Source organism: Hylobates moloch, unplaced genomic scaffold, assembly GCF_009828535.3.
Source record: "Hylobates moloch isolate HMO894 unplaced genomic scaffold, HMol_V3 SCAFFOLD_16, whole genome shotgun sequence".
Lineage (NCBI taxonomy): Eukaryota > Metazoa > Chordata > Mammalia > Primates > Hylobatidae > Hylobates > Hylobates moloch.
The window spans coordinates 46,134,152-46,158,365 of record NW_026652291.1 but is presented as its reverse complement, the minus strand read 5'-3'; the positions used below and the strand labels follow the sequence as shown (position 1 = coordinate 46,158,365).

At 40.3% G+C, this 24,214-nt stretch overlaps 1 protein-coding gene across 3 annotated transcripts in view; it reads left to right on the top strand.

Moving 5' to 3' along the window:
• DAAM1 (dishevelled associated activator of morphogenesis 1) overlaps nucleotides 1-24,214 on the top strand; it is a 183,998-nt gene that overhangs the window by 138,503 nt on the left and 21,281 nt on the right. For 2 of the 3 annotated variants that reach the window (XM_032179535.2, XM_058429851.1), the window contains exons 13-18: nucleotides 3,292-3,479; nucleotides 4,000-4,299; nucleotides 4,605-4,712; nucleotides 11,181-11,210; nucleotides 12,890-12,996; nucleotides 20,343-20,427. In XM_032179535.2, the coding sequence (XP_032035426.1) occupies nucleotides 3,292-3,479; nucleotides 4,000-4,299; nucleotides 4,605-4,712; nucleotides 11,181-11,210; nucleotides 12,890-12,996; nucleotides 20,343-20,427 (818 nt within the window). The remainder of the gene's footprint in view (nucleotides 1-3,291; nucleotides 3,480-3,999; nucleotides 4,300-4,604; nucleotides 4,713-11,180; nucleotides 11,211-12,889; nucleotides 12,997-20,342; nucleotides 20,428-24,214) is intronic. The other variant, XM_032179537.2, reaches the window with a different exon arrangement.

The window sequence follows — 24,214 nt, the reverse complement described above, 5'->3', positions numbered from 1 at the left end:
GTAAATGTTTTGAAAAGCTTATAGAATTTGCTGTTCAGTATTCCTTAAATCAAATTTTCTTAACTACTAATAATTCAAACCTTTCCCCTACTCCGTCATGGCTCTTTAAATCATACTGGGTTTTAAGAAATATAATAAGGGACTTGAGGAATTATCCAAAATTTTAAAAGAGAAGAACAGGTCACCTGGTTTCTTTTTTTTTTTTTTTTTTTTTGAGATGGAGTCTCGCCTTGTCACCCAGGCTGGAGTCAGTGGCGCCATCTCGGCTCACTGCAAACTCCGCCTCCTGGGTTCATGTCATTCTCCTGCCTCAACCTCCCGAGTAGCTGGGACTACCGGCGCCCGCCATCACATCCTGCTAATTTTTTGTATTTTTAGTAGAGATGGGGTTTCACCATGTTAGCCAGGATGGTCTCGATCTCCTGACCTTGTGATCCACCTGCCTCAGCCTCCCAAAGTGCTGGTATTACAGGCGTGAGCCACCGCGCCTGGCCTACTTGGTTTCAATAACCTAATTCTGTCCATGACCTTGATTTGGTACCAGTTATAAAAAGAGAAGTCATTCAGAAAAGCAGTGACCGTCGCTGAGATATGTGTTATGAAACATTAGCTGGCCAGCTATTAGTGTGTATCTGAATATGTCTTTGATATTATCTCTTAGTATCAAATGATAGGAGAGACATTTATGTCCATCAGTGTACCAGCCATACAGAGAAATGTATATAATTTTCTTTCCTGTTTTAAAATATTAGCAAATTGAAGTTGGCCTCTTAGTGGAAATAATCATACTGCCAGCCACCATGCTCTCACCATACTGGTTAACTGACTTCCTTTTCCTTGTCCAAGTTATTCACTGACAGCCAATGAAATAAATAGCATTCACCTCAGTATTTAATGTGCTGAAAAGCAGGTCCAGGAGATGCCTAAGCATTTCCTTTTCTCTCATCACATTTCCACTGAGCAGAAAAGCAGGGCCATAACTGATATCAGAAAATACCAATTGTGAACTAACTCCTGTTATGTTACGAGTTCCTCATATGTATTCAGATTGCTCTCAAATAAGTGATATTGCACATGCATTTTAAAAAATAAATTTCAGAAACTGCTACAAAAATAATAGAAACATTGACTAAAAATCAGGGTAAAGAGATTAAACCAAAGAGAAAATAGTCAATGAGTGGATATTTTAGGAATACACTCTAGAGCATGGAGACTCAAGTGTGCAGGTTGAGGAGAGCACTTAGGATGTAAGCTTTTGAGTCATTCATTCATTCGTTCATTTAGTGAATACCTGTTGAATGCCTGTATGTGTCAGGCACTGTGCTGAGCCCTGGGTCTGAGTCTCAACTCTCCCCCTTTCTCACTGTGTGAATGGGCTAAGTCATTTCCTCTCTTCTCCCTCAGTCTCGACCTTTGCAACCTGAGGATTAATCCTGACTCACAGCGTGGTTGTGAAGATTAAATGACAAAACAAATATAAGAACATTAGCATAGTGTCTGGCACATGCTAGTTGCACAATAAATGATAGCCACCGTTGCAGGATTTAGGTGGCTGAGATGGTGCAAAAGAAAATCACCAATGTCAGTGGGAGGAACACGTTGTTTTAGTGTTTTAAAGTGAGATGATGGGTAGAGTCTAAAAGAGGAAAGATTATAGTTAAACGTTAGTTTTTTTTCTAGAAGCTTCAGGTGACAAAATTGTATTAAAGAGGGCATATTTTAATAAAATAGTCCAAGGGTAGAAGTGATAAGGAGACAGAAGTTCTATGGACCTAAAAGGTAGAGAATATTTGGGGAGAATTCTCTTTAGGGCAGCACACCCAGGAAGTGCTCGATAAAAGCTTAGTGACTGAGTGGTAAATAGATACCATTTGTGGAGAGAGTCATTTAGGCTGGAGCTTCCCAAACCTGGCATACATCAGGATCATCTAAGCCCTGTAGTCTACCTACAAAATAGACTTCCTGGAATAGTGTCTAGGGAGTCTTGAAATGCTGAAGCTTCTCAGGTAATTCTGAGACACAGCCAGCTTCATCAAAAGCTAATGACCAGTGAGAGGAAGGCAAGTTTCTAGACCTGAAATTGTGAAAGAAGAACGAAATGGAGATAAAAGAAGGAAAATGGGATATAGAGAGGTCATTTTTAGATATATTTCTGGAGAAGTTAAGGAGGCAACAACAGAGTGGTAGAAGTGGATTGCTGACAAAATCCAGGGATTTTAGTGGCTTGAACTCCTCTCTGTAAACTCTAATTTGGGGGAACTCAGGAGAGAGAAGGTGAGAGACAGAGAAAACAAGAATTTAAATGTGTTACCAAATTCAGAAATAGAGACCAAGCTCTATTAGTATAGCTCTGCCCCAGTGGGTTATACCTCTAGTGGATTTATTGATATAAAAAGAATAGGAATTGGGGCCATGTATTTGAAATAAAAATCCGCAGCCTAAACTTCGTTAATTCTTTTTTCCAAAACTCATCACTCCTTTCAGCAAGCTTATATTCATTGGCAATGTGAATATGCATTATGCTGAATTGGATGCCTTGCTTTATTATAGCAGGATTGAGGAAGTCAGTAAAACTACAGCTGAGAGTCAATATTTTTCTCCCCTGTTTTACCATGATTTTCGCGTTCTACTGACCCCACTCCCCTTAAGATATTTAATACTGAGATGATAACATTTGCTTTCATATGCCTTAATAATTGTTTACCGAAAGCATAAAATACTTCAAGTAGCCTTCTGAGGGGAGATGGGAGAAGTGATTCCCTCTGGGGACAAACCCTGGGTCTGACAGCAACTCTTCCTCACAGGTGAGACCCTCCCTTCCAGCCCTTCGGCTGGTTGGACATGAGCTGGCAAACCTAACTCATAAAAGCCGAACTACTCTTTGTCTCATTTCTAATTTGTGAAAAGAGGCCATTTGAATATTTATTTTTTTCCTCATGTTGCTAAAGGACCATTTTAATGACAAGATTCTGAATCAACTACCAAACAGGTACCATTCTCCTCCACAAGAAGTCACTCAAACTTTTGTTCTGTATTTAGAACTGTGAGTGTAGGCTCTCTTCTTCAGTCTCTTACAGAACGTAGTTAATAACATTGTTCATCCGAAGCCCACTCCAAGCACAAACATCATTTAGCATTTGAGTTGCTCCCTTTGATGGAGAAGAGGAATAATATTTACCTAATAAAGATCCTCATAATCTCTGCCATCATCCTCAGTCAATTTTTTTTTAGAGAAAATGCTTCAGCTTTGAAGACTCTCCTGTTTTCATGTCCAATTGTTTTCACGTGTAGAGCACAATGAGCTACAACAGAAACTGGAAAAGAAAGAACGAGAATGTGATGCCAAGACTCAAGAGAAGGAAGAGATGATGCAGACCTTAAATAAAATGAAAGAGAAACTTGAAAAGGAGACTACTGAGCATAAGCAAGTCAAGCAGCAGGTGGCGGACCTCACAGCACAGCTCCATGAGCTCAGCAGGGTGAGGTCTTCCGCTCAGCTGACGGGAAGCTGCCAAGGCCTCACTGACCCTAGAGCCCCTCACCCTTACGTAGACAACTTCATACTGGGGGAATAAAATCTGAAATGGCTCATGGTTCATCACAATTAGGAGACTCACTCCCTCTGCTATCATGTAGGCAGCAGAGGCTGTTTGGGGGTGCATTTTTAAATACTGTACAACTCTAAGAGCAAAGGAAATTGCATTAGCTTCTTAAAGTGAAAACTGACTTCATGAAAACCAGACTCTCTGTGATTGTGCAAGAAGTGAGAGAGATATGAATGCATCCCAGACAAGTACTTGAGTGTCAGGTACAAAAGGTTGATGCAATGGAGTCCATGAAGGCCCAAAAGAGTCCATTCGACTTTACCAATCCTTTAAACATTCTCAGAAGGGTGAATTTCTCAATAATATACATTTTAGGCAAAGTTATAGACTCTTAAATCATTCAATGAATTTACTTCTTCCATTGATCTTTCTTTTCCTATTTCTATCTTTTCAGAGGGCTGTCTGTGCATCAATCCCAGGTGGACCCTCGCCTGGAGCACCGGGAGGGCCCTTTCCTTCCTCTATGCCTGGATCTCTCCTTCCTCCCCCACCACCCCCCCCTCTACCAGGTGGGATGCTTCCCCCTCCACCACCTCCCCTCCCTCCAGGTGGCCCTCCTCCTCCCCCAGGGCCTCCTCCCTTAGGGGCAATCATGCCACCTCCTGGTGCTCCAATGGGCCTGGCACTTAAGAAGAAAAGCATTCCTCAGCCCACAAATGCCCTGAAATCCTTCAACTGGTCTAAACTGCCCGAGGTGAGCCATTTGTTCCAGTTTTCCCTCTAATGGATAGCATTAGCAGCTCATTGTGTTATCACTGAAAGGGAAAACAGCCCTGGCTGTTAAATGATTTCATTTTCTAGTGTGGACCCAGAGTTCTCACTAGCTCAGATATTTAACTGATAAAGCTTCTGAAATAAATGACACATTGTTTGAAACCCGCTCACTTTGAGTTTCTGGTAGACTGAAAAATTTGGGATAGAAGCACTTTTTAAATAACCATGCCTGTTCTTTTTATTTATAACTGTAAACTATAGCATTTATTACATTGATGTTTCTAGAACAAACTGGAAGGAACAGTATGGACCGAAATTGATGATACAAAAGTCTTCAAAATTCTAGATCTTGAAGACCTGGAAAGAACCTTCTCTGCCTATCAAAGACAGCAGGTAACAGCATATGCCCTCCAGACACCAAAAAGGTAGAAAAATCATGTCGTATGCATGATCCCTGGCCCATGAGGCATGGCCGTTCTGTGACAGGCATGTGAATTCTAGGCTGTTGGATCTACCCTGTGCATGTCCATGTCTCCGTCCAAGTGCCTGTCAGTTGTATGTGAACAGTTGAAGGTATATAAGCTCCTTGTTAGGGAGTTTCATATCTGGTATATGTCTAAGACCTTGTCTCTATTGGTGTAAAGAGTTTTGTATGCTGTCACTTGTATTTAGTCAAAATGGTTCACCAGGAGAAAGTAGAAGAGTTAAATAACTTAAATTGTCACCCCACAATGTTTGTATCTAAAGCTATTTTGGTTCATCTGAATTTTTTAAAAATACGTATCAAATGGTTACCATTTGAAGCAGAATTCTTTGTGAAATGGATGGAATTTTTAGAAGTACGGAGGTTTTTAAGTGACTATAATTTGGCCAGTAGATGGAACTTAGGAGTTTTTACTATATGTCATGAAAAGAAGTGGGGTTATAAAGACCGAGCAAGTGGGGAGATGGCAATGGTGCAAATAGGACCAGAGACGCTACTGAAAAGTGAGCAAAGCTTTTGTAATAGTAGCAAAAACATGTGATTTGGTGCCTGCTGGCACTCAACATTGACAAGGCATCACTATGTGAGCCCCAGTCACATCTGTGTGGTACCTCTTGCTCTTCAAGAGGGCATCATGATAGAGCCTCTTAAAGTTAGACCAGAAGAACATAGCAAGGTGGCCAGGTCTGGAGAGTTTCAGAAGAAAAAAGAAAAGGTGGAGTAGGATCCCAAATAATCAAAGCCTTGAGAAGAGAAAACTTGAGTCCAGTAGTGTGAGAAGAAAGATTCTTAAGTATGACTGAAGAAGTGGAATGATGGAGAGAACAGAGTTCGTCCTAAACAGGAACACACGAATGCTGGGCCTCTTACGGGGCTTTCCTTGGGCTTTACTGAGAGGCCCTTAACTCCCAGATGAATCATGGGTGGAGCATCCTTAAACAAGCAGCAGACTTCCTTGTTGGTTTCCTTGGCTTAGTCCGCAAGAAAGAGTGTATCAGAAAAGAAATACTGAGCACCAAAAGAGTAGATGGACTCAGGCAAGGGGGAGAAACAAAAACTAAGGGTTTTTTGTTTCATTTTGTTTTGTTTTTCAAAATGGCCTTTGATACATCCGAAATGGGGCGAAAAAAAAGCCAGTATTTAAATGAATATTTTTCCTTAAGAAAGGGAAAGCTCTTCTGCAATGCCTTTTATGCTAGTTTAATAAAATACAAAAATAGAGGCAGTTGCCTGCCATAGTGACATGAACCCTTACGACAGGAGCCCTCAGCTGCCCACCCATACTGTAAGTAGAAAGGCAAACTTGGGCAATGTTATGCACACCAAATAAGGGAAAATGAAAAAAACACAATGAAGATAAGGCATTGGCCAATAGAATGCAAAACGATTTATCTTTCAAAGGACAAAAGTTGTCTTTAGAGTCGTCACGTGGCAGGGACTGTGACCAGACTCATTCCTGATTGGCTGCAACATGCTGCCTCTTTCTCTGTCTGCTGTCCTGAGAAGGTGTCTCCTTGGTGTTGACATGGAATCTTGAGCCATTTTAGCAAATTTCCTGATAATTCAAATAATCTTCTAACCTGGCTACATGTCCCATTGCTTTCCCACTTCAGTTTTGATCACTGATACTTTTCCATGCTGGTTGCCTAATATGAAGACTTGAGAACGTAGAGAAGTAAGTTAAAGGAAGGAAAAGCAGCAGTTGTTCCAAGTGATGCTATTCAAGTCTGAGCATGTGGGTTGCATTTATTATAAAGGCAGGTGGTTGAAAGACCTAAGTTTGCAAGACTCATAATTAACTGGCTTTCAGCAGAAGGTGCAGAAGGATACTGCCAAAATGCTCTGGGACAGATATGTGGACAGTTCTCAAGCGCTCTGGGAGACAAGATTGCAGAAAGCCTAGCAATTGGGTAATTGTCTCCTAGCAACCAACACTGTTTAAGTAATCAGTAGGCATTCCAGTCAGGAGAGTCCAGAACATTTCAGTTATACTTAACACTAAGTAGACCAGTAAGTAGAATCAGTTGTGACCATATTTTCAATAGCACTTCCTGGAGAAAAATTTCAGCATACCTGATCAGCTTGAGTAATTCAAGTAGGTTTTCCCTTTTGGTGCAAGAATTTGAAATGAGAATTTTTAAACTGTAAATGTATTTTCTAAATAAGGATAATTTGAGCCATTTTATTGACATTACTGAATTCTGATAGAAAATCCAAAGATGTGGACACTTTAGTTGGAATATATAGGACACAGTAAAGGAAATGGGGTGCCTGTCATTGAATGTCCCCTTATCTCATGACCAATGGAAATACTCAAGACCTATGCATTTTCATTTCAGTCTTGGCAGCGTATTATATAATTCACTTGAACTGCCCTCTTTTCTACTCCCAAATGAATACTGGGGATCTTTTTTTTTTCCATGATGTCTCGTCTTTCCTCCCTCCAGAGTCATGACACCCTGTTCAAACTCTCTGGACTTCAGCCAGTTGTTTGGCTAGATAAAATTCTCAGAGAGGCAAAGGAACATTACAAAGGTAGTGGCGTGAATACCATTACCTGTATGCATGCAACAGGAACCCTGCACAGAGTAAGATTTTGGAAAAATCTCAGTAATATCAGATTAGTATAATTTAGATGAATACTGAGAAATGACACTTAGGGGATATATACAAACATACATGTATATGCACACACATATACGCTTACACATATCTGCATAAAATATATCCAGTTGATTTGAGGAATCATTAAAATCAGAACTTATATTGTCTGCTTTGTATACAAAGTACTTCAAAGGATGAAAATGTGTTCAATTTTTGCACAGGCCCACAGTGTAACTATAGTATAAAAGCAGAGATGAGAAAAAGCTGTAAATAACTATAATATGGACTACAAGATGATAACATCAAGCATCCATTACATTCCTGATGCCAAGTATGATATGCACAGTTCCCAATCTCATCAACCTTAAGATTTAGTTCTCAAGGAGCTCTTATACTTATTTTCTTCCTTAATGCTCACCCCCAACTCTATGAGTAGATATTTGTATTTTATAGATAATAAAAACATGGCTTGGTGTGTATTTAGTAACTCCAAAGGGACATAATTCCCAATTTCACTTTGTTCTTCCCCATGGTTTTTATTCATTATAAATGTCGGACTTTGTATAGGATTTTCTATAACTCCAGCTTTAAGAACAAGACTACTCCTATTCAGAATTTTTTTCAGTGTAAATATCAAAGGTGTGCAGAGCTGATTATGTAAGCTTATGTGCCACATGAAATGGGATCTAATATCAGGCAGTTATTTCTCCACTCATATTCCAAAAGTTCATTTGAAAGTCAATGTCTTGAATCTCAGGTCCTCTTTTTCTCATTGAAACTATATTATACATGATTTCCAGCTCAGCCACAAAAGACTGATTTAAATGGTAGCACATTGCATAGCAGTACTTTTCAGGTACAATGAAACAATATTCATCTCCGTTTTATGGGAAATTTTCATCCCTGGATGCTATAAATTCATTTCTCTCTATCCATACAATTGAATAGAGGGGAAATGAGCTAAAAGCACTACATTTACCTAAAGGGAGTCATATCTCTGTAGCAACAAATTCACAGCTCACTATCTCTTCCTTCCCCCTGGTCTTTGCTTGAGGACAGCCCTTCCTTAAGGATCCTATTGTCATCACATTGTAAAACTTTTCAAAGCCTCTACTCTGGGTTAGGAACAAAGAATAACTGTGGTCTCAGGCTCCAGGATCCAACCTCTCCTGCTTATATGTAATACACAAGACATTTTGGGGGCTCCATTTAGAGCATTCAGTGATGTCTTCTGATTTTTTATAAATTATCAAAGAATTTTCCTTTTTTATTCTCTTTACAGTTTTTATTCTATAGATATAATTTTCACATTGAAAAATGTTATGATTTAAGATATTTATTTCAGTAGGCTTGATCCTTAGCCATGGCACATGAAAACAGAAGAGAGAAATATAAATAGTGGTGGTTTTTTTTTTTTTCTTAAGACCAAATATAAGTTCTGTAACTGAGCTTCACGGTAAGAGTTAATCAGATGCAGGGTTTTATATAAATATAGTGTATGAATTTTCCTGGATAGAGATTCATAATTTTTACCAGATTTACAAAAGTCTCCAAAAGATTAAAAACCATTCATGTAAAAGTTATGATTATCTGTGAAGTGTTGAGTCATTATCCCATTGTGGAATTCAATCTATAGCACTATCAGCACTGCTTCCTGAAAATGCAAGTCCCAACTTCCTATTTATACTCCAAGCCCTAAGCTTTATGCCAGAAATTGCCTGGAAAAACCAGACATCCTGTTAGGTGAAGCCAAATATAAGTGATTCTACCACATTTGACCCAAGCCAATTAGAAGTATCTTTTGTTACTTCTCTCTGATTTTTCAGTGAATAAGCTTTCAAAAAGAATGTTCACCTACTTGAAATAGGCCTGGAAGCATCATTATTTCTAACATGCCCCTTTGAATGAAACTCATAAGCTTTATGATTTTATTTCTGATGCGCCAAGTAAAGGACTTTTAAAGAGGTGGAATCTTTAGGGTAATAATTGAAGAAACTCTTGCTTGGCATTCTTCATCCTCACCTCTAGAAAGAAAATGTATTACATAGTTATTAACTATTACACTTATTGCTGATGGTGGTCACAAATTGGAGATCTTGACCAGCTGTTTTTTCAGCTCAACTGAAAGCAGAGCAAAAGGGGAATAAGTGGACTTGATCATCAGCTTGAAAGCTGAAATAATTGTATTATTGTAGCTTCCAAGTACAGAGCTCATACATATGTGTCAGATACCTATGTGTCAGGTACTATACACAACGCATTGCACGATTGTCATGTTTAATCTTCATACCAATCAGTTGTTTGTTAACCACATTTTACAGACAGATAGACTGAGCCCCAAGCCACACACCCGGTAAATAACAGTTGCCTGATTCCACAGGCCTCTACACTAGAGGTCAGAAGTCTTAATTTCCTGACACTGGGAACTCATAAAATAGGATGAGTTGCCAGTGAACTTCAAAAAAGTTTCTTCTTGGAGAGTCAGACAGTAAGAGCAGAATCTAAGTTCAACTAGCAACTCTCTCTTTAAGAGAAAAAAAATAGGTTAAGATGACTTCATGGAGTTCACTTCGCCATAGTCTTTTTTGCCCTTGAAAGGAAACTGCTTTTACAGGAAAAGTCCTAAGGAGCTTCAGAGTAGACAACTTGGCAGTTATAACAGAGACAAAAGAAAACTGGGATATCAGAGGAGTATCCATTGTTTTTTAAATGCCATTCTAGAAAAGCAGTCCCCCCTTGTATGGCTAGAGCAAGGGGAGGACACATTCTGTTTCCCACTAGAGGAATTATGTGAAACAGCTCATCTGTGTAAAATTGGCCTTGGCAATGCTGCTGAGACCAACGAGACCTTAAGGAATCTGCTGAGCAAATGCTGGTTGTGCAAGCTGTTGGCCCGAAAACTGGGGCGTGTTTTGCACACCAAAGCCTTATTCATTTCAGCATTGCAAAAATATGCAACATATGCTGTAACTTTCTCACAGCATGTCAGTTACCTCTTCCTCATTCCCTTTTTCACTCCAAGTCTTTTCTAAAAACTATTTCCAGAAGAGACTGTTGACCTTGTATGCTTGAACAGTCCTGGGGCAGTTAGGACAGGGCCACGAATGGCTGCACAACACACATATCACTGATTTTCTCTTAATTGCATGTTCTTTTTCCTCATACCTACCTGTAGCACCTACAGGCATTATTTGCACTTTATAGGGGTGCTGAGGGTTAATATTACTGACTTGAGTTGTTCAACCTGTCTTTTCTCAATCCTTCCTTATAACACAAGATGACAGGAGGTTATTTCCATCAAAAAAAAGTTTATTTATTTATTTATGTATTTTTGGTTTTCCTATTAACAGTAGGAATAGTTTCCTCAAGTTGATGGGATTGATTGATATTCTCCTGCTTCAAGTAAAATCATCATGTTGAATAAATGGAGCCAGTGGTCATTTCAAAGAGGATTTGTTCCTTTCCCAGCTTGGGTCTTTCTCAGGTGTTTTAAGCCCTGTCTTTTCTGAATTTGATTTTCCACCATTGAAAATTGGGTACAGCAGATGTCATCGTCTTTCTCTACCCTGAATGCTTAGTATTGTGCTCTTCATGGTATTCAGCCAAATTTTCTCATCTTCATCAACTCTCATTGATGATCCCAGGGGCATAAATCATCTCTTACCCTACATCACTTGTTTCCTTGACTGCTTTGACTTTCGCCCGTTTGTTGCTGTGACTTCTGAACTGCATATATCTGATTTGCCTTTTCCATGCCTCTGCCATGGCTGTAGGATTTCTTTGTGAACAGTAACTCCAAGCAGGTAAGTGAGCTACTACCTAAAGCTTGCTTAATATAACTCCTTGGCTCACTGTAAGCTTGAGATCTCTTCATTACCCAGGGTTTTGTTTTTGTTTTTGTTTTTTACATAGTGTAATCTAATGCCTAGGTAACTCCACTTTGGATTTCAACTCTTAAATGAGTATCTAGAGGTTCACCTGAAATTTTAGCATGAGACAGTTGACATTTGATCACCTAGTGCCTCATATTATAAATTCCATATTGCCTTTGTTTTCTAAACTGTTACACAGTTCTAGAGTTCTTTGGTTTCTTTACTTTTTTTTTAATGCTACCGTTATTGGTATAATAATTTACATAATTGTTTGTTTTTTTCCTCCTAATTCCTGAGTGGGAAATATTTGAAAAAGGCTTGATGGTGTATATAAGATTTGGACTATTGTCTTCTGATAATTATCAAGTACTTTTTATAGATTGCATAGGCTGCTGTTGAATTTAGATGCTTGATATGCTTAGAGTCTGAGCAAGCCAGATTGCAGTCACGTCACTACAAATTCATTTTCTTTTTAAGCTGCAAAAATTTAAACAGTAGTACAGACTCATGTTAAAAACAGCAGTCTGATCCAAGATTTTGTAGTTCATAGAACTGATAATGTTTGATGTTCTCTATAAATTCACGAGGCTTAGTAGGAAAGTACGTAGAATTTTTAGAACTTAAACAGACTTTAGAGGTACTACTTTAATTCAGCCCCCTCATCAAATGAGGAAACTCTGTAGGTAAGTTGAATGAATAATTCAGCTAAGATTCTTTATCTTTGTGTGAAATGTAGATACAACTTTGCAAAAGAAAGAGCTACTTAATAATCAGTTTTCTTACATTTTTAAAACACTGTGACCTTTTTAATTGATTCTCACTGCTAATGAAATCAAACTTGCTATTTATCAAGTTAGCCTTGAACTTTTTATTATTACCAATACTCCTGATGCTCACTCAGTTCACTCTAAAAGTATATTATACATATTTTTTGTCTGTTCCACCTGAAATTATAACTGGCCATCATAGCTTACAGATTTCTATACTGAATATGCAAATAGCCTTTGATTGTTAGTTCAGGTAACTGAACTCATGCCTCAAACTGCCCCTTCCCATTGTCCATCAGGCTCCAGAATAATGAAAGGTGCCATCTGGCTTTGGGAGCTTCCTGTTGTACATGAAGATGTTTGGGAGGTTTTATCGTTTAGCTTTTTTGAGTGCTCACGATGCAAATGGTTCTGGGGTGAATGGGCCTTGCAAGTGGCTGGGCCTTCCAAGTGGCTGGACCGGCAATGGCAAGCCTCAGCTGAGCCTGATTCATAGTGACAGTTCTTCTGTCTGCAATCCATAGGAATTTGGGGGACAAAAGGAGAGTACCACTCACTGATAATTTATGCACACTTAGCATCTTCAACTTAGAAGCACTTTGTTCTTCCAAATAATGCTTTTTCAAATGTGGGTGGTCAGCTTTTCTTATTATTTACCAACTAGACTGTAGCCTTTGTTTCAATTCCACCATTCTCCACACTCCCCACCTCACCATCTCAGCCTTGCCCATGTGTATACGAGTGTGTGTATGTGTGTATGAACAACAATGTAAAGGAAAATGTGTTTCTGAAGTCTGAATGTCCCTGTTGGACTTTGATGGATTTCTTTTGTGCTCTTTACAGAAAGAAGCAGATGCCATTGATGACACTCTGAGTTCCAAACTTAAAGTCAAAGAGCTTTCGGTGATTGATGGTCGGAGAGCTCAGAATTGCAACATCCTTCTATCGAGGTATTGTTGATGTTGAATAAACATTTCTAGTAGGACCAGCATTTCCATTCTGTGGCTCGAAACCACATGTTAGTGATTTTGTTTTAATTGTACTCTGCTGAGGTACAGTTCTTTGGATCCCCTTCTGTTAAAATGAGAACAGCTCTTGGTGCTTACTTTCCCTAGTGGAACATATCAGAGCTGGATGCCTTCTTTCTCAAAGTTTAATTTCCACAGACCTCTAAATATAAAGGAAGAACACCCTAAGTCAATCTTTTCTTCCCAGAAAGCCTGTAAAATGGACTTGACTTTTATTTACACTTCTTGGCCTTAGAGATATTTTGGTCATTTAGTAGCACTGTCACAGAATCAGGACCAACAGATGAAGACTCTGTTTTATTTTGCTTTCTAATGTCACCTTTTTTCATTTCAAGGTTATGTGATTTCATGCTCTTTTTGAGCATTTTTATAGCTAAAAGGATATGTAAATCTCAAACCTCTGTGAAATGCTAATTTATCCCGTTCAGCCCTGTTCAGAAATCTTTCTCATAATTAGTGAACCATCACAGCCTTGGAACTTGAAAAGAAGAAAGGAAATTTGGGAGCCTGGAATCTGATTGCAGCTTCGGGCAATGTTGTCAGGTTGTTCTGGGCATTTCAAATAGCTTTTCTGTATCTAGTTTCTTCTTTTCTGTAAAAGGAACTTTCACATTAGGCAAAGACACCTAATGCTTATGGAGTGAGTGAAGATGTAAAGAATCCTGAGTGTTGGGGCTTTAAAGATAAGTTACATTCTGGAAGGAATGTTGTATATGCATTGAGGCTGGTATAAGGTGACTTCTTTTTCAGGGACTATGAAGAGAGGGAAAGCAGTAGTCCTTATTATTTAGATGTTCTTAGATGAATTTCTTATAACACAAAGAGCTGGTGCTTGGTTTTCATGGAAGTTGATTCTTAGCCAGATATGTATTACTTCAGGGAGCAACTGTTTTTTTTAGTGAAGAGAAATTTAACCTTAGTGAGATCTTTGAATTTTAATGCAACTAGTAAGGTAACCTGAACCATCCTGTTAGCATTTTATTTCTGCCTCTGGCTGAAAACTGTGTAAATGGCCATACCCTGTATTTATTCTGACTTTTGTTCCATGAACTATGCTCAGGTTAGATAAAATATCTGCCTCAGGAAGCCACCACTTAAAATAACTTGAAGGTCTACTTATTTTTCTTCTGCAGTAGTGCCCCCCATCCACAGTTTCACTTTCTGCATTTTCAGTTACTCACAGTCCACTACAACAAGATATTTGGAGGTAAACTGCATCCACATAACTTTTATTACAATATATTGTTTTAATTGTTCTATTTTATTTTTAGTTATTGTTGATCTCTCACTGTGCCTGATTTATAGATTAAACTTTACCCTAGGTATGTATGTATAGAAAAAGAAACAGTCTATGTAAGGATCAATACTATCCACAGTTTCAGGCATCCACTGGGGGGTCATGGAACATATTCCCCTCCAATAAGGGAAGACTGCTATACAGTGTAAACAATCTGTTTTGTTACCTTTTCATAAGTAGTATCCCTAGTAGCAAAATTAAATTAACTTGGGGAAAGTTGTGGAGTTTTTTTTACATCCTAGAATTTCTCTCTATATTTTATGCTCGTGCCATCCAGACGAATGCTTTAAAACACTTGACAAAGGGAGCTGTCACAGGATTTCTATAGCGTTGAAATGCCTTTAGAGTAAAAACTGTGACCTCGTTCCTTATTGACAGATGATTCAGTAGTACTAAGTACCAACCAGGGTAATTACACTAGATATAGATAAGGTTACATCTCTTTCTGGCAAATTTCCCATTCTGTTATTGAGGGAATTAGTTCATATTTGTGGTATGTAAATCTCCTTGTTGCCTTAGGCCCTGACACTTTCGAGGTGACTTAGAACTTGAATGTATCTAAACTATCTTAAGATAGTTTTAAGAACTGGCCTTGTATCTGTCAGATTATCAGTTAAAATCAAGTTTAGTGTATAAGTGTTATTACAGTGAGCACAATTTAAAAGTGTGTGTGACAAAGTAATTTTGAGTCCCGTTTGACCTGCTGGCCATTGGGCTGCATTGATCAGGATCTGAAGCCCTCTCTCCCATGGATGATTCAGTGCCCCGTCCTTTTGTGCTCACTGGTCAGTTGTTTTACTCTCTCATCAGGAAAGCACAGAATGACATGTTAAATATTGTGGTAAAAGTGAAAAAATTGAGCAGATTTAATTATAATTTGTATTTTATTTAGTTTTTTAACCAATCAGCAGTTTACTTTTCATTCTTCTCTTTTTGTTGGCAATTTATTACTATGCACAAAAGGAGCTGGGGACATAAAAGGAGAAAGAAATAGGAAAACGTGTTTAATACTTTTTCTCTTAGTCACCACTTTGGAGCATTTTTTTGCCCAGCACTGTGCTGAGTGCCATAGGATGTACCAAAAGTTAAGATAACGTTGCTGCCTTTGAAAGCACACGGCTAATTGGAGAAGAAAAATGACACCTGTGAGAAGATTCGTGCGCAATTCAGGGCTTACACTGGTCTGACTGAAGGACACGGAGCTCAGCCATGTAGGAGGGGCACCAGCAGGGCTTATTGTAGAAAGTGGTCCTCAAAGGCGAGGACTGTTATATGACAAGAAGGGGGGCCGGGAAGGTGGTGTCAAGGAGGCGTGCAGCAGCAAAGATGTGGGCAGGACATAAGCACAGCTAGTAAAGAGAGCCCTGCAATCCCGGCAGAGAATTATCAATTGGATTGAATGAAACTAGGCAGGAGAGCCTGAGATTCAGGCATTGTGCATTTATAAGGGCATGAGTCAGCCCAGGATCACTTCATAACCTCCTCATCTATAAAATGAAGATCATGAGGGTAGCAGCCCTGCAGCGGCTTGTGAGAATTCCTCCTAGGATGTGTGCAGCCCCGGGAAGGGTGCCTGCATGGGAGCTGCCCAGTCAGTGTCCTATTTATGTATCCATGGGATCAGAACTGGTGCCATTTGTTCAGTAGGAGGACACTGTGTGTTTGTTTAACAAGGTTTTTTAGTTTGGTCTTTTGGTTTCGCAGGACAGGTTAGAAGGGGTTAACAGCTGGACCAGGGCAGCCATCAGATAAGGGCCTCTGTTGTCCAGGTGAGACCTGATGACTAACGACAGCCGACAGCCTCGAGAGAGATGAAGAAGCCCTTGAAGGCTGATTTTGTGCTTGGGAACAATAAATAAGAATGTTTCTATGTCAGCATTTCCTACATTCTCACACTATCTTTCTTTCCTGATTATTTCATTCCCAGAGGCTGGTGAACTTCTCTATTTCTTATCTTGCTGTCTAGGGATTTATTTCCTGGCAATGCCATCATTACACCAAAGTTCACCACAGTGAAAGCCTGTGGCATATTCCATGGGCTATATTTTAATGAATGCTTGTGTTCACAGTATTTAAGATTATACCTTAAAGGTCTTCTTCGTATTTTACAAATGTCAGTGGACCTTTTGATCAGGGGCACCTGCCACAGCTTTGTCTGGAGCCAAGCAGGCAGTTGGAAAGAGGCCAAGGCAGGGAGGAGGCGCCAGCACTCCCCATGCCTGAGTGAGTAGGATATTTGCAGCATGAGTGACCAAATCATTCGAAGCTCTCAGAAAGAGATGGCCTAAAAGGTGTGCATTTGAATGGGGAGCTCCAGGGCACCAGGGACCATACCTTTCATGGGAAGAGAGTAGAATGGGCACATCTTAGAGACGTTCCTCAGGTCCTCAGGGAATAAGCAACTTTTCTACTGTGTATGTGTGTATGGGTGACATGTAGCAATTTAAAATTTACTCTGTTTTATTCCCTAAAACAGACCTCTCTGCCAAAGGCCTGGGGGTGGCGGCAGGGGAGACAGAAACTTGGAAGCAGGTTTATATTGCAAAATGAACCCACCTAAAACACAATTTTATGAAGTGTTCTGCCGTTCTTTTTTTCCAGATGCTCACTTAGCACAGCAGCCTGGGTGTAGTAAACCACAAAAAGCTACTCTAAAGTAGGGGGATTTGGCCTAAATCCACTGAAGCAGAGCTAAGGCTGATCTAGCCATCCATTCTTAACTTATTTTAATTACGCCTGGATGTTCCAATTCTCTTGGCAAATTTTTGAAATACTTGAATAGAGCAACCTGGAGTTGAATACTGTTTTAAGATGGCTGGTTTGTTTCCTGCCTTGTAAAGAAAGTTGGAGTAGATATCTCAAAAGTTGCCACCCTCTAGCACTTCAGAACACTGCCAAGCTTTAAAAGCAATTAATTACAGAGATTAGAGACTGATTCTGTGGATGACAGATGATACTAAGAACTCTGCAACCTATAGAACCATCCCTGAGGGTGGGGTACCTTTCTCCCCTTTCCCTTAAGGTAGGGTTTCTTTGATCCAACAGGTCGCATGCATGGCATTATGTTGACAGGTAGATTTTCTTAAGTACTAGCCATTTAAGTCTCCAGTCTCTTTGTGGGCCACATTAAGAGAAACCAAAATTGTTTTGAATTAGAGCTAGTGTTTTGTCCAGACAGCCTCTGGGGGTTGAGGAGCATAAATATATACAATTTCAAAAGCAAGAAGTTCTGTGCTCCATATGGGGAGCTAATGAAATGTAAAGCTGATACTTCAAGTATTGTTCTCACTCTGATTTTCAACTCCTTTTCTTTTAAATGCAAAACAGAAGGACTCAGCAGAACTACACCATAAAATGGTTTCTTCAACTCGGTGTGAAAAGGACACAGAACTAATTTGTTTTTTTTCTTATAAGCAGAGCTCTCCTTGTGATTACAGATGTTTTCACAGCCAGTTGGTTTTCATTAGTAGCAGTTTCAGCCCTCCCTATTGTTGCTGTTCCTTGGCCTTGCATGGCCACACAATGGTGTTTGGACTTAAATTGACTCAAGGGCCTCTAGTGTCCTGGAGTCTAGGGCTACTCAGTTGAGGCCCTGATGCTGCGAGTTGGTTTTTCCCTGTTGTATACTTTACCCATGACAACTTAGCTAAATTGTTCCATTTAAGTAGGGGGAATTTTCTAACACGATATTCTGGGAACATGTTCATGAGGCAATGATTGTCCCAAGAATGACGAAAACCATCTGAAGAAGTCTGCCAGGGCAAGGGCTGCTGTAACGGCATAGAGGTTATAATGGCACCACAGCTCAGATGAGGTGACAAAACGGGCCTTAATTTGTCAGCTTAAACAATTATGCACTTTGCCTAGATGCTTTATTTGGGTTTGAGAACATGAAATAGAGGAGAATGGTATTAGTACAGTAAGATTCCCAAATTTTTTCCTTCTCTTCCCTACTTAATGGCACATGAAATAACATTCAGTTTAAATAGCAAGATGGATGGTTTTAACATAATCAGATCCCAAATCTAGAGAAAAAGACAAGCCAGAGGCATCCTTGGTGGGGATCCAGCTTCACCTGGGGCTTCCCTTCTCTTTCGCTGCCTTTGAGTGCGCGCTTTCACTTGTTCAGCCCTCATCTTCATCTGCAAGCCCATAGGTGAGTGTGTGCTTTACACACCTTTGTGTCTTGAGGATTTCGGCTTATCCTCTGGTTCTCCCAATGACTGTAATCACTGTTAAAATAAGGGCCTCATCTTCTATTTCCTTCTTAGTACTCCCAGGCCTCATGGGTGTCATACACAGAGAGGAAACACTGGTGAAATAGTGGGTATGACAGTGCTTTGGAAAGTGATCATAATTACCATACTAAGCACTGTTTAATGGGTTCTTAGCTGCATATGAACATTAAGGATACAAAGGTACTGCTACTTTGTTTTTCTAGTATAAAAAAGTCTGCCTTGTAGAACGTACATATAGTTTATTGTGTTCTTTCTATGGCCAGGAACTTTGCTAAGCACTTTATGTGCATTCATTTGCTTAATCCTCATGTGCACACACACAAACACAATCCCTTTTTTTTGGTGGGGCGTAGGGCCTAGAGGGATGCAGTTATGTAGTTATTACTATCCTTGTTTTACAGATGAGGAAACTGAGGCTTAATAAAAATTTTTTTGCCCTAGTCACACTGACCAGGAACTATCGGAGACAGGACTGGGCCCCAACCTGTCTCACACCAAAGCCCCTACTTCAAAAGTTGCATGTGACATGTGTACATCTTGCTCTACATTTGTGTGTTTACATCTTTATCTCCAGTCTTAAATATGTGCTTTTTCAAGAGCATAGACTAAAAGAACAAATCATGTTAATATGCCACATTAGTTATAGGCTATAAGGAAGTAAGATTTTAAAAATAAGTCTAGACCAGGCATGGTGGCTCACGCCTGTAATCCCAGCGCTTTGGGAGGCTAAGTTAGGAGGATTACTTGAGGCCTGGAATTCAAGACCAACCTGGGCAGCATAGTGAGACCCCATTTCTATCAAAGAAAAGGAAAAGTCTGGGTCTGATGCTTACAAATTAAACAAAGGAGTGATTCTCTTGTTGCAGCTAATAATGTGATCAAGATTTTTTCCCCTGGGTAAGACTATTGTTATATCTAATAAAAATACATTTTAACATTATATTTTATATTTTACAGTCAATACTTTGTTGTTCTGACAATCAAGACACATATTCCTGATTAAATTAGTAAATCATTTATGTTGATGGTAGACAGAAAAAGAGAAAACAGATTTGTATTTTTGCTTAAATCTTTCCCTATGAGACATTAACTAGATAAGGAATATTTGTATAAAGAGTTTGAGATTAGCAATCAAGAGTCGTGGGTTTGTGGTTACTGTCGTTTTTTACGTTTGACCTTGGACAAATCACTTGGCCATTCTGGGCCCCAGTTTCTCCATCTATTAAAAAAATGCCTTAACTATGAAGTACTTGCAGATTTTACTTTGCATATTATCTGTTGCTCAACTTTTTAACAATATCATGTAGATTCTAAACTTCTCAAAATCCATTCTTTACTTGATAGCAAACTTTAAACACTCCTGACGTATAAACAGGTCAGAAACTTAATTCTGTCCTCCCGCCTGCAATTCATGGATCCTAAATGTGAAAGAAAACAATTGTGTATGGGTATTTTCCCTAATTCTAATCTTCCAATCCCTTGCTTAAGGAAACTAAATCATAGAACATAGCAGCTTTGTCCTCTGTGTCAGCAGAGCATTACAAAGCCCTGAAAGAATGTTAAAGCAGTTTTAAAGTCCTATTTTTAGGTGCAATATTGTCAGGAAATAAGCTTTCACTGAGAGATTTTGAGAAAAAAGTACTTGAAAATCAGCAGCTGGGGTAGCAAAATGAATTATGTTAAATTTTAATACTCAAACCAATATAGTTAATAACAAAATATTCTTTCTCCAGGTTGAAATTATCCAATGATGAAATCAAACGGGCAATTCTAACAATGGACGAACAGGAAGATCTGCCCAAGGACATGTTGGAACAGGTGAGCTACCAGATGTATCTGAGAGCAGAAGTGAAAAGCGACCATCAACAGGGAGAGGGATGTTGAGAACATCCAGTTGTTGCCAGTGGATCATTTCCTCATCTATGAATTGAGGAGGCTGAACCAAGTTCCCATGTGACTCTGTTAGGAAACTTAATGACCTTATTCTCTCATTGCCTCCCAAACTGATGGGTGAGAAAGAAGATCAAGTTTGTCAAATGCCTGGGACCCACAGCATCCCTCAAGCTGCAATTAAGTCATTATACCTCAGTAAATCCTATAAATCTAGCTCTAGAAGAAAATCTGTGTTTCACAGGAATATTGAGAATCTCACTAGCACTGTGAGATTGCAAATTATACTACAAAAACTGATTCATTACTAAACTCTAAATATAATTTGTGTCTTGGTCACCAGACCCACAACCATGAAAATGACCTTTAAACGCCTAACACTGCCATCTGTATCTAAATACACATATGTGTCACAAGGCAGGTTGTAAACGTCTTGGGGCTAAGTCTTAACCTCCGTACATTGTACAGCACCCTCTTGTGTCATAAATAGCAGTAAATTTAAATGCCAGGGGTAGCAAGAATGGGATTTACACCCAGTCAGTATACATCTTTGCCCATGGTATCTTGATATAATTTTTATTATCCATGACCAAGCAGCCAGTATTTCTATAGCATTTCTTTGTAGCCTCTCCAACTGGGTCATGGGCTGTTTGGCATCTTTGTCTAGTTGTCCCCAAATAACAATGTTGTTGATCTCGCACATATTCTAGGGATTTTCACCTGTCTCTGCCCCCTGCCCCTTGGTCTGGGCCTTAACTTTTCTGTGCTCTGTGGTGATAGTCTCAGAATGCTATAAGATCGTTCCATCCTTCTGTCTCATTGTTTTGGGGATGGGCTCACATTTTGAGTGGTTTTGGTCAATAAGTCCACGTTTGTTAGAGCCAAGTCTACCTAAGTTCAGCTGTGGGCACAAGCAACTGTGATTCTAGACTGAACTCCAGGTTGCATCTGTAGGTGTGCCCTGCTCCAAGAGCAGAGAATAAGGGTATTTTGTGTTGTTAACAGTAATCCTGAGTGGTGAAGTTGCTCTGGGTAGAGTGCCTGTCTATCTGCAAGTGTGTTTTCCATGGTTCTCACTGATGTCCTCAAAGGTCTCAGACACCACGCAGGGAGGAATGACGTTTGCAGAGTCACTCCCTAATGGACCTGCCCCCTCCCTGCAACCTCTGCGGCTGGAATAGTCCTGGGGGAAATCCCTCACATTTGCCATGGAAAAACTCTTCATGCTGTCCTTTAAAGGTTTTATTTAATTATCAAAATAGTTAATGATTATGTTCTCAAGTCTCTTGGGGAGCTCTGTGTATGAACGGTTTAAAAGTATCTCCTGAACCCAAAATTTATTTTGAGAGCATTTTCTAGCTCCTTCACATACCCTTCCCTCCCTCGCTGTAGACCAGTCACACACAGTCTTTGCTCTGGGACAGTGGAGCTCTAGGCAGTGCTCTGCCCCTCCCAGGTGACCCTGCCTTCGAGTTGCTGCACCCAATGTGCTAACCCAAAGTGAAGGACTATGTATAAAGCCACTTTAGTCCTCCTGCCTTCAGCTCCTATTGACAAGGTCGTATGTTTTAAAATTCCACAAGATCTGTTTACTGTAGAATTGCATCCAGCAAAATTCCTCCTTGAGGGAAAGGATTTCAAAATCTTGCCAAAAGGGCCTGCAGTGCAAATACAGTGTACTTCAAATAAATGCAAGAAAGAAAACCAGTCTACTGAAGCAGAATCTGGCCAAGTAGGATATTTTTTGACCTGGCCTGTCCTGATAATTCTGTGTGTGTCTTGCTCTCTGGTCATCTCCCACGCTCTTTCTTTTCCTCCGCATTTTACTATTTGTTCTTTACTTCCGTTTCCTCTATACAACACTCTTCCCAGACAAGTGTTGATGCCAGCATTTCCTTACTCCAATTTAGGATGTGCCTGGTGGCTGCTTTCATCCCCTCCTCTCTTGGTGCTTGCAGCTGCTGAGCTCTGATCTCAGATGAGAGCTATATGCTCTTCTTTCTTGGAACACATATCTTTATCCTTATTCCCAGATATTTGCCTGACTCCCGATCCTCTCTTAAAACTACCCACGCACGGTCCTTTACACAACTCTCCTTTGATCGGGGACTGAGTTTTTAGTGTGGCTCCTACTGTGCGCTTTTAGGTAACAAAAGAGATGTAGTGACTGTGTTATTCTGAAGAGGGGACAAGTGGGCTCAGCACAAGTTTGCAGGGAGAGAGGGGACTGAGCAAATTAGTGAAAGGATCCCTGAGGCTAGAACTCAGTTTCCTTGCCCAGTGTGAAAAAATCCAAGCTGAGGGAGGCTGGGGTGATGCTTTCCTCTCTCTTTTTCTTCCCTTCTTCTTGCCTTCCTCCCTTACTTCCCTGCACTGAGAAAGAACAAGATACATCCTGAACAGTGTCACCGTTTGAACTCAGGAACAGAAATGCCTAGAAGCTATCAGGCCCCCAGACCTATGAACTCCCTGGCATCTACTTCCATCTTCCCCCACTTCCGTCCCATTAGGATGGAGGGGATGTCCCTTCCCTTCGCTCTGGCCCCATTCCTTCCTTCTAGTCAGGATCCCAGCTGGATTGACTGCCCCCTTCTCTAGATCTGCAACCTCGCCCTCTCTACTCTTAGCTCATTCAAGTGTCAGCCTTTAGCACATAAACACACCCCTACATACAGCCTCTACACACATATACCACACATACACACCCTACACACACAGTGTGCACACATCCCCTGCATGCACACCCTCATGCACACACCCCTCACACACACACACACGTCTTATGCACATGCCCCTCTCAAGACTCCACATCCCCATTTAGCTACTGTCTTCTCTCTGACGCAGCCAGAGTCTTGAAAGCCATCCACACTCACTTTCTACCCACTCTGCTGCACTGTCCGTCCTCCTCACCTCCCTAGAGCTCTTCTCAGGGGCACTTGCAACTTCCCTGTTGCCAGAGCCAGGGGACACTGCGGGGCCCTCATTTTTCTTAGATTCTTTGGGGTGTTGGCACCCATGGCTGCATGCTGAAATGCTGTCTTCCCATGGCCCTGTGAGCCACGCAGGCCTCTCTGGCTGCATCTCCTTGGCCTCCTTTTGAAGGTTTTTCCTTTTCTTGTCCTGGCCCCTTGAATGCTGGTTCTCTTCAGCCCTGCTTTTTTTCTCTTGATGGCACCTCTCCAAATCTCACTGACACCCGCGCCTTCAGTAACATACCTGTTAAAACCAATGCCGTGCTTCAGCTTCCAAACATATCTTCCTAGGGCTTCAGACCCATTTGTCCAACTGCCTACTAGAAATCATTACTTGGTTCCATGCAAACATTTTGAACATTAAACTCACCTTCTCCTCCCCATCCTGGCCCACCCTGCCTCCAGCCTTCTCTTCCTTCAATTCATGTTCCCTGTTACGTTGTTGCCTAAGCCAGAAGCCCAGGTGTCATCTTTGACTCTTCCTCCCTCATATACCACAATCCATCAAGTCACGCCACTTCCATTTTAGTCTCATAAATAGCTCTAGAATCTGTCCACTAGCTCCACCCTATCCAGGCCACCATCATCTCTCACCTAGATTACTTACTATACCACTATCTAATCATGACCCCCTCTCATTTTTAATCACTTCTAATTCTTTTTTCCATCCTGCAAGCACGGCGATTTTTTTAACAAATGTAAACTCACTCTCCTACATGAGATTTTTAAGGTATGTCCCAGTG